The 11,412-nt window shown below is 32.9% G+C and overlaps 1 protein-coding gene across 1 annotated transcript; it reads left to right on the top strand.

Annotated features, from left to right (window-relative positions):
* The first annotated feature begins 4,219 nt into the window (after nt 1–4,219).
* On the top strand, nt 4,220–10,428 carry LOC132618116 (cytochrome P450 72A397-like). Its single transcript, XM_060333177.1, has 5 exons — nt 4,220–4,543; nt 6,694–6,911; nt 7,642–7,886; nt 8,562–8,949; nt 9,764–10,428. The coding sequence occupies exons 1-5, from the start codon at nt 4,276–4,278 to the stop codon at nt 10,187–10,189; spliced, it is 1,545 nt and encodes a 514-aa protein (XP_060189160.1). The 5' UTR covers nt 4,220–4,275; the 3' UTR covers nt 10,190–10,428.
* The last annotated feature ends 984 nt before the right edge of the window (nt 10,429–11,412 follow it).

The raw sequence follows: 11,412 nt of genomic DNA, 5'->3' as shown, positions 1-11,412 counted from the left end.
ATAGCAAGATGATGAGGTCAAGGTAATGATCATTATGAGAAGATTGCCCTCGCGGTGAGGAAGATTGAAAAATGTGTTATTATCTATGTTGGCCAGTTTAATCAGCTCATAGAAATCACCATATAGCTAGTTATCCAATTACTCATCAAGCCACTGCATAATTGGGCCAATTACCACCTGTTTGTATGGGGAAAGTGCACAGAGCCCATTTAGGGACCACCATTAATCACTGGCCAAAATTTACAATTTTTTGTAAGTTTTACCAGTTCAGGAATATATAATTTCAGGTATACGAGGTTGGAGTTGCAAAAAACCGCATTTGAAGTTTGGCAATGTTTAAAATTTAACTTGCTAAGGCTAAACTTCCGATGATCGGTCTTGCTATCATGCAGGGGCGGATCTAGGGGGTGCCGAGAGTATTCGGGTACTATCATGGACCCCATTTAAGGCCCAACCACTTTTGAAATACCAACACAAATACCGTGGACGGGAAATAACATCGTCATTTGCAGTCAGAGGCGGACCCAGGATTTTAAGACGGCGGACGCACTATTATCTTAACATAAACGCCAATAAATTTTTTAATGACGATTGTGTCGGACCGGTCATTAATAGCGTAGCAATGACGAAAATACAAGTATATAAGTCAAATATGTGTAATAAATAAAACTTAACACAGTAAAGCAAATGATAGAAGCTCATTTAACACTTATTGTTTTCCTAAAAATAGGCTCAAAAACTAATTAAAAGTGACATTCGGGTTCGATCCGGGGTGACAAGTAAGGGAAGCAGCAGTTGCAATCAACGTGCCCCAAAGACACTTTCATTTGTTAGAGTGCATAATTAAATATATACTAATTTCTCAAGGTATATACACATATATAAACATAATTTTTTGTATACATAATTTTTTGTATTTTTTCTGTCCATTTATTACTAGCCTTAGGCAGTAACAATTGCATGCATGTAATACAACTCCATTGAGCGTGTTCGAAGATACCTAGACATCCCCTTTGAGACTTTCAATACGAAGAAGCATCCTTAAAAGCATATCTAGAACCCCAAAAACATCGAGTGGCGTTCTAAAAGCATAGTAAATAAAGATAGATATACATATGCTCGATCACCACACCTTACATTATAATTTAATTGTACTATTCAGCATTTTTTAATGCACGGTCCAGCCTAACCCCCACTATTGCAATTGTGTTATTTCAAATTAACCTTCTTTCGACAACAAAAAATTAACCACAATTTATAAACTCCGAAATTTGTGGCATAAGTGAGAATATATTCCACATTGATTATACTTCCTAGACTGTAGAATATATAATTTTATTTCATTAGGTGTAATAAAATTTTATACGAATTAATGGTCCCCATCCTATAGTCCTTAGGCATAACATGGTGCTTTAACGCTGTTGCATTGATTAACTAAAAGCATATTCCAAATAAAAGTATATATAACTGTGAAATAAATCAATAATTGTGATGGTAATAATATATTTTTTAGGAATAGGATGCTAAACGTTAAATTTAGGTAAACAATAATATGTTTGAACACATTTATACTCTTAAGTTTTAGTCAACAAATGAAAAAGGAACACTATCAGATCGATGGAAATTGTATTCTTCTTTAATTTCCATTGTCCCCCCCTCCCCCATTTTGTGCTCGAAATTAATCGAATACTAGTTTATAATAATGCCATTCAGTTTAATTAGGTGCCAAACTTCAAGTGTGTACAGAAATATATAGAGGATAAATGTTATGTACATTATAATCTACATGTGTAAGGACGGACAAGAAAGGGAGATCATATTCAATACGGAAAAGGGCCAAAATTATCCCTGAACTTTGAAAAATAGTTTATTCATACCCTTCGTTATACTTTAGGGTCAATTATACCCTTACAGTTATACTATGGGGTCAATTATACCCTTCTGTCTAACTGTTGCCACGTGGCATCATCCCAGCCCTTCAAAATTATTTTACCCTCAAATAATTTTTTACTCACTAAAATAACTCAATCCGACCCGATTTTTTTTTTTCAGCAAAAATAATACGGATAATTTTTCCAGAAAAAAAATATAATATAGAGGTGAAATTTACTCCAATATTATATAGAAAAATGTCCCAAGAGTGCACATGGTGAACCAGGGGCGGACCCATGTGTAAAGTTTGGGTGCTCCGGCACCCATTAAACTTAATCACGGAGTGTATAATTGTATAGAAAATATAAAGAAAACAGATATAAATAGTTAATAGAGCACCCCCGAACTCAAAATTCCTGAGTCCAGCACCCCCGAACTCAAAATCCTGGGTCCGCCTCTGTGGTGAACCCATGTAAAAGATGAATCCTACCTCAGCCCTACTTCATTTTAATTTGTTCACCTACTGATCAAGATAAATTAAAGATATTAGTAATTAAATAGACTATGAGACCAAATAGAAGAGGAGATAAAAAAAAATCAAACCATGAAGTGACAAATTAAGAAGGGGAAGAAGAGAATCACATTCTTCCCTTGTAAAATCGACCTTTCTGTTCTCTCAATAGTCCCTTCTGCTCATTGGGTAATTTTTAAATATAATTAGTCATGTATTTTGATCTATTGTAAGCAGGTTATGATCTGTCTTAATTCATTAGGTTACTAGTCATATATGTAATTATTTTTTAAATAACCCGATAGTGTAGCTAGAATGACATGCGCTGCATGCAACCAGCTGGTATTTAATTTCATAGAAAGTCAACTTATTAAAATAATTATAAACCATGTCTCTCAACGAACAGCAGATCTAAACTAAGCAAAACCCTATGGAGAAAAATTCAAAATAAATTAAACGCACGTGATTTGCTTTAATTTGTAATGCGATGCTAAAACACTCATCAACTTGAACTCGCAAATAGACAGCCATGCAAATTAAATTAGTATAGTTGATTGAAAACAGGAAATGAAAGAATTTTTAAACTTAAATACGAAAATAATATTTAAAAAACAGTAAACCACAAGTTTACAGCCAGCTAGGCTACAAAAAACAGCGCCATATAAAACTACTCGTAGCCTTTGTTTTTAACTACCGCACCATGTTTTTTCAGGCGCTAGCATACAAATAAATCTAATGCGGAATATGCTGATAACCTCTTAAATTTGTTTGTAAATATCATGCGACCCTCTTAGTACAATTCATTTAAATGTTGGTAGACCGAGCAGGTAATTTACATATATTTAGCATCTATTTTAGAAGTCATTCTTTATTTCCTCCGTCCTAATTTATATGAGGATGTTTGACTGGACATGGAGTTTAAGAAAGAAATGAAAACTTTTGAATCTTGTGGTCTAAAACACACCAAAGAAATTTTTGTGACTAGAAATCATTTTATTAAGGGTAAAATGAGAATTTTAGAGTTAAATTGTTGCTAAATTATAGAAATGTGTTGGTATTCTTTTTGAGACTGATTAAAAAAGAAAGAGTGTCATATACATTGAGACGAAAGAAGTACTGTATTAATTTTCAAACGTCGTGTACAATCCAATTAAACCATCACATAAAATGAGATGAATGCAATATTATTACTTTGGCAGCGTATAAAATACGCTCTCCTTGACAAAGCTCAACCCTAGCCTCAGAATAGTACTACTAAAGTGGAGGCTAGGATTAATCACACTTACTACGTAGTACTCATATTAATTTTGTGATAAATTAAGGGCTAGCTAACTAGCGTTGCTACAAGCATATAGACAATTAGTTTGTCTAAACACTTAATTAGTGGTCCATAGATTGAAAGAGATTCCCAGAATCACTACAGTGCAAGCAATAAAACGTGACTAGCTAGCCCCTAGCTACACTAATTTAAACTTTCCCTTCTTCTTCTTCATCCTCCCTATAAAATATAAATCATGTTATTCTTCTTTGGAGCACAAAAAAAGTTCCACATTATTATTCCTATTGGTTGTTTTAGCTCTAAATATACCAATTGATGGGCTATTTTAATACGAAAATACTCTTAATTAACATGGTGTAATACTGTCTGCTTTGGTCCAAATTCTGCACGGTTTCCCAAAAGGACTCAAATCGATCATTAGAGTACCTTTACAGCTGTAACTTCTTTTTCTTTTCAACTACTAATAAATGTGAGATTTTATTGGCGCAACCAACAACTCCTATATAACATGGCTTATAGATTGACATTACCTAAACTCATCTTCTCCTTCTCGGTTAGTTGCCTTTTCTTATCTTCAACAAGGCCTGCCCCTTGTCTCATTCTCTTTTTATAAATGAAAGTGGTTATTATTGCAATCTTGCTTTCAGCTTTGTTAATGATATGGGTGTGGAGAATGGTGAATTGGATATGGATTAGACCAAGAAAACTAGAGAAGTTCTTTAGGAAGCAAGGGCTGAATGGACATACTTACAGAATACTATATGGAGATACAAAGGAGATGGCTGAGTTGACCAAACAAGCAAAGCTTAAACCAATTAAGCTAACTGAGGTTATTCTTCCTCGAGTCCTCCCTTTCCACCATCACATTCTCAATAAGTATGGTAAGATCCATGTTTTTGTTTTCCTTGAGTTTTTCCTCTTCGCAAATTTACATATTCCCTATTTGTGCAATTGCTCGGAGAGTTTAAGTAATATGCACCGACGTGGTGTAAAAAGATATTTACACAATCACATGTTACAGGGATACCTGCTACCTCCCACTAGCATAGGTATCGAGTTTCTCTGTCCATCAAGGCTTGGACATATGAGGATAAATCACCTACTGTTTTTGTCCCCTCTGATATTTGAACTTGAGACCTCATTGTTCTCAATCCACTTCATTAACTATTAAGTCCCACTAATTCCTGGTAAATCCATGATAGGCATTACCTGATTATCTTATAAAAATGGAAACTAACCTACTATAATAACAACTAGCAGGTTAGATACATTGAGGTTATTTTTCTTACTCTTATTAGTGTATATCTTAGTACTTAAATCCTTTATTTTAGAAAATAAAAAAGTGAAAATCAGATTTGTTACAAAAACAAAAAAAACTCTTCAACTGGGATGTATGCAATAAGGTGGAAAATATAAGAGGGTTTCATTTGGAAAATCAATATATGATTTTGAGAAATAACATGGGTGATGCGAAGAGGTGATTCTGACAAGTACCAACTTGAGCATGGGACTGATTAATCTGTGTACATCGAGGTCCTAATCTTCTACTAATTGATTAATTTAGGAGCATTCATTTAGTTCAAGATAGCTGGAGATGACCAATTTGCAAAACAGTATGGGATATGAAGCGGGTTGTTCTGCTAAAAATACGTAGAGAATAGACAAAGGACCAACTTGTTCTAAAGTATATTTAGAGATATTATATACTACATTGTATTACTTTTCTTCTATCTTACATTAATTGCAAAATATTTATTTTCCTTTCAGCTTGAAATATTCTATAATAATTGAAGAATATGGCTTTCACTCAAGTTTACAATCTACATTAATTATAAAATATTTATTTTTCTTTTAATTTAGAATGTATAAGGAAGATAGTAAATTCTTTTTTATTTAATTCTCTTTAGTTACCTACAAATGTTATCATTTATTCTCTTAATAAATATTAATTAGTAACCGCAAAAAAATGATAACTAACTCATTATTACATATTAAAATCATTGATGGAGTAAAAAAATCTTTACACTATGTCAGGTATATATTAAAATTAAATCCATGATAATAACGTTATTTGCTGGAGGAAAAACATGTATGTGTTAGAGGGAGAATTGCATTATCGTGTAATGAAAATATGGAACTTGCTTCTTTCTAAATTATACGTCGAATAGATAATTTGTAATTTATGCGTGTTTCCCGGTAGGATATGAGATCTGTTGTTACTGTTTTGTCGTGACTATGATCTGTGGTCCTATATAATTTCATCGAATCATAGACCATCTTTGTTTGTGGTCCATTTAATTTGTGTGTGTGTTTTTTTTTAAATGGTCAGGGTTCAATTCATGGTTCTTGACCTTAGTGCTTTAGCAAAAATCTAGGAGCTAGGTTTTTTTTTTTTTTTTTTTTGTTCGTTTTTCAAATGATTAGACCCCCTGGAAGTACCGCCCACAAGGTCAGTAAATTCTTATTCAGTGTTTATACCGAACCGTACCAATTTAGCATGGCTAAGTGATTTAATACTATGAGAAATATGTATTAATTAATCATGATTAAGTTATAATAATCTACTAGCAAATAAATGACATGCATCTATTGGTGGATGCAGATAAGTTTTTACCAGGTCGATTCCACTTTAATTTGAAGAATGTTTATTTTCTACAAATTAAAATGAGGAAAATAATGGACTAAAGTAACAGGAAATATTGGAGCTTATATTTGTGAACTAGTAGAAGAAGAGAAAGTAGTTGAAGGAGTATATATAAAGGGTCTTGATACTATGAAATCTAGATTTATGGTAACAATACTATCAGCAAAATTTTAGGGTGTCCAAGAGAAATAGTACAAGGTTCTTTTCTACTAATTTAGTTATGAATACCAAGTTGAATTATACATTTTGCGTCCAAATCTTCCTCACGTGTGAATAAGCTGTACATTATTTGATCAGAGTCAATTTGTAATCTAATTTTGAATTTCCAGAATTATGTTTATTCATTAATTACTCACCACTAATATTAATTAAACTGGTTCTTTGCAGGTAACAACTGTTTCGCATGGATCGGTCCAGAACCAAGAATTTTCGTAATGGAACCAGAATTAATAAAGGAAATAGTAACGACCAATAACATCTTTAAAAAACCAAAACCAGCGCCACTTGTCCAGCTACTTGTTAGTGGCATCACAAGTTATGAGGATCAGAAATGGGCTAAGCACAGAAAAATTCTTAATACAGCATTTTATGCCGAGAAGTTGAAGGTGAAATATTTTCTGTTTACTATTTCCATTAAATCGATTAAACTACATAATAGTTATATATATTTATACTAGGTTGTGTTTGATATGATGGAGAATGTTTTTAAAAAATTAAGTAGACTTCTTATTTGTTTTCTAATATTTGGTGAGTAAATAAAAGTTGTTATCCCAAAAATATTTATATATATTTTATGTGCAACATTATGGGCGGAGGGGGGTGGAGGAGGGGGGGTTGGAGTAGGCGCTTGGGGTGGGAGTTGGAGTAGGGGTCGGAGGTGGGGTAAGGGGTTGGGTTGCAAGCGATGAGTTGAGGGGAGAGCGAGGGGTGGGTGGATGGAGTGTCCCTACAAGCGGGGTGGAGTATTAGGGGCGAGGGAGATAGAACTAACATGAAATGCCACTTTTGGAACTTATTTCCATTACTTTCATCAGACAAGTCACTTTTCTGATTGTTGCAGAACTTATTTGCCCCAAAAAATGAAATTTCATAACATTTTGACCAGTCAAAACGTCCAAACCAAACATGCCTTGAGTTTGTACTCATAGTGAGTGGAACGGTACTATGCTTTTTTTTTTTAATTGAATCGCACTATTACAATACATTTGCGGATTTAAAATTTTGAATCCGTCTGTGAGTGATTGAAGAATGGCTCGTGCATGTGGTGTCATTTCTAATGGAATCAATCTTCTAACCTTTTTTCTTCTTTCCATTAATGGTACTTGATCAATATAGTGTATGGTGCCAGCAATGCACAAAAGCTGTGAGGATATGATCAACAAATGGGAAATTCTACTTTCCAAAAACAAATCATGCGAAATAGACGTGCATCCATATTTTGAAGATTTAACGAGTGATGTGATATCAAGAACAGCATTTGGAAGTAGCTATGCAGAAGGAACAAGAATATTTCATCTTCAAAAAGAACTTACTGAACTGACCCGCCAAGCTTTCCAATCTGTTTACATTCCTGGGTGGAGGTATATATACTATCGACACAAATTATTCATAAACCGTGAACGGTCTAAATAATTTTTACACTAACAATGTATATTTTAACACATGCTGATGCTAGCATGCAGGTTAATTATCTGTCCCATTTTTTAGGTTATTAAGTTCCCTTAAAGTTCCTTTATACTATCAGGTCATTCAAAAAATATCTATATGTAAGTCTCCTTAAAATGCGGGATTTGTAATCTTGAGGTAAGACACATTAACTACTATAGGTAAAGTTAACCTAATAGCGTAAAAAAATTTACACGCATAGACGACGTATATAACTTAAACTCTTTCAATTACTATTAGAGCTTAATTAACTTCAATAACCTGAAAGATAACTCAAGTAAGTGTCGGATAATAAATAAAACTAGTTATTTGGAAAATAAGGCAGGTAACCTATTCTAACAAGTTAAATCATACTGATGGTGTAGAAACTATTTACATTGTCAATATCTCTAACATAAAATAGTGAATGTACAAATCCAAAAGAGGTTGTGTCTTTCAAGTTGTACATTATTTATTATAGAACAGTGAATAGTCATGGGTTGGGCTGGTGTATATAACTTAAATCTCATTAGTTATGGTCAACTACACGCGGTTATCAATTAGATGACTTGGCTGTTAGTATACATAAGTTAATGTGATCATTTACGCAGGTTTTTACCAACAAGAACAAATAGAAGAATGAAAGCAATTGACAATGAACTCAAAGATACACTAAGGAAGATTGTCAACAAGAGAGAAAGATCCATGAATTTGGGAGAAGCAAATGATCATCAGGAGGACTTGTTGGGAATTTTGCTAAAGTCCAATTTGAAGGAAATCCAAGAACATGGGAGCAAATTTGGTATGACAACTGATGAGGTGATAGAAGAATGCAAAGTTTTCTATTTTGCCGGCCAAGAGACCTCTTCAAACCTGCTAGTTTGGACTATGGTTTTATTAAGTGTGCACCAAAATTGGCAAGCTCGTGCTAGAGAAGAAATTCAACAAGCCTTCCAGAACAATGAACCAGATTTTGAAGGGTTAAATCGTCTCAAAATTGTGAGTAAAAATTAAGTCTTAGCGAGCTGATTTCCTATTATACTTTAATTTTACTCTCTTTTTGGGTTGAGGGTATAGGGCATTTGATTAAGGATTTTAAAATTTAAAGAAAGATATTTCCACATGCCAAAAGTATTTGGATTAGAATTTATACTCTTAAACATAACATCACATTTTTGCGGCCAAATGTCATTAACGGTAAGATGAAAAGTGTAAAATGCAAAATAATATATATATATATATATATATATTTATTCTTTTCTAAACACAATAAAATTGTACTTGGGAAGTATATTATAGATAATGCACTTCAATTTAACCGTCAAATTGTTGGATATAACAAGAATTTATGAAGTTAAATAGCGACCTTTTTAATACTATAATTTATGTGCATTGAGAGCATATAAATTTATATACTGTAAAGGTAAATTGGCTTATAGTAACTGATATAACAAGTTAAATTTGGTAACTAGCAAAAAAGAGTAAAAATAACACGTTATAACAAGTTAGATTTAAGTCATCTAAACTAATAGTAAAATTATATTCTTACACTATCAGTGTAATTTAACTTGTTATAGCAAACTACTTATCCTTTCTAAGTATTAATCGATGCTATTAAATAAAGTTATGTACAATATAATTACCTTTTCAGTGATCTGTTAGGTAAATATTAAACTCTAAAGGTTAACTACAATGGTAACGTAAATAATTTTAATTCAGCATATACTATATTTATTTTAAATACTTGTAAATATATTTATGGACTTAACCAACTACACCACTAACTAATCTTCATTTCCATTATGATATACAGGTTACTATGATTCTGAATGAGGTATTAAGGTTATATCCACCTGCCCCATACTTCGTACGAAAAGCAAACCACGAGACAAAGCTAGGAAAAATGAATATTCCTCCTGAAGTAAACTTGATGATACCAACAATTTTTGTTCATCATAATAAAGAACTATGGGGTGATGATGTTAAAGAATTCAAGCCAGAGAGATTTTCTGAAGGAATTGCAAATGCAACGAAGAACAGACTTTGTTTCTTGCCTTTCGGTTGGGGTCCTCGTATTTGCATTGGCAACAATTTTGCATTGATGGAAACTAAGATCGCCTTAGCTATAATCCTTCAACGTTTTGCTTTTGAACTTTCTCCATCTTACACTCATGCACCTACTTATGTGGTCACTCTTCGACCTCAATGGGGTGCTCACTTAATCTTGAAAAAGTTATAGGTTATGTTGCTCGGATTCTTCAAGAATATTGTTGTATTTTTATCCGATCCTCCAAAGGTACACCCACTGACACTTTTAAAGAGTCTGAGCGACGTAGGTTATATTTCATGCATTTATCTTGATTTATCCTTTCGAGGCGTTGATCAACTGCTGATACTTATATCAGGGTAAATTAACTGCTTATGTTATATCCCTTTGAAGACCCTTCGGGGATCATATGTGAACATAAGATGTTTTGTGTACCAGATGTTAAAGTAATAAAAGCGACCTCCTCGAGTTTTTTTATTGGAATTAGGTTTCATGCTAGTGTTATATACTTATTTGTGTTTGATATATATATGAGTCTTTTAATTTATTAGAGAAATTTTAGAGATACTGAAACAAACTTTTTCTGATAACATGAATAGGACGAACTTAAAATAGAGCGATATGACCACATGAATAGTGATGATTTATACAATAACTGATCCTATCTTGTTTGAGAGTATGGTTTAATTGTCGTTGTTGTTATTGTGATTGTTGGGTTTTGAGTTTTGACTTTTGCCTAACACACATTTGTGTTTATGGATTCGGCTCCTTTTCATTTCTCTCCTTTCCATTTTCCCCCAAATTCTAGCTTGAATTAGGGACACATTGCATGAGTTTAGAGTTAATGATCAAGATTTAATTGACTAAAGAGAAAAGACATCATTTCTCCTCTAAACTTGTCCGCAAAACTCACTTTAGCACTGTAACTTTACTGACGTTTATTTACCCCCTTATTCTAATCTGAAATGAAATTAATACCCCTTTAACAAGTGACGTGGGAAAAAAATTATTAATTTTTGGGAAGCGCGTGAAAATGAAAAAAGAAATATTGTCCAAATTATACACGTGTCATCTTATAATTGGATGATATACAATTACCTATACTTAATTATGTTTTTCTTAATTTTTTATATCATTTTAGATTTCCTTTTCTTTTTCCTTTTTTTCCCCCTTTTCTCTTTTCTCTTTCTTCCTTCCAGTGGTTTGACGCCATTTCCAATCCAGCTCCTCCATGCCATTCTCGTGTTCTTTTTTTTTTTTTCCTCTTTTTTTTTTTTTTTTGAAAATAAATTTGCTTGATGAGTTGAATATTAGACATAATAAAAAAAATGATAAGATTTATTTTATAGGCAGATTAGATGTGGATTTGGTGGCGGGAAAAGTTGGTCGCTGGCGTCATTTTTCCCGATGAAATG

Source organism: Lycium barbarum, chromosome 11 (assembly GCF_019175385.1).
Source record: "Lycium barbarum isolate Lr01 chromosome 11, ASM1917538v2, whole genome shotgun sequence".
Classification (NCBI taxonomy): domain Eukaryota; kingdom Viridiplantae; phylum Streptophyta; class Magnoliopsida; order Solanales; family Solanaceae; genus Lycium; species Lycium barbarum.
This window is presented reverse-complemented; position numbering and strand designations above follow the sequence as displayed.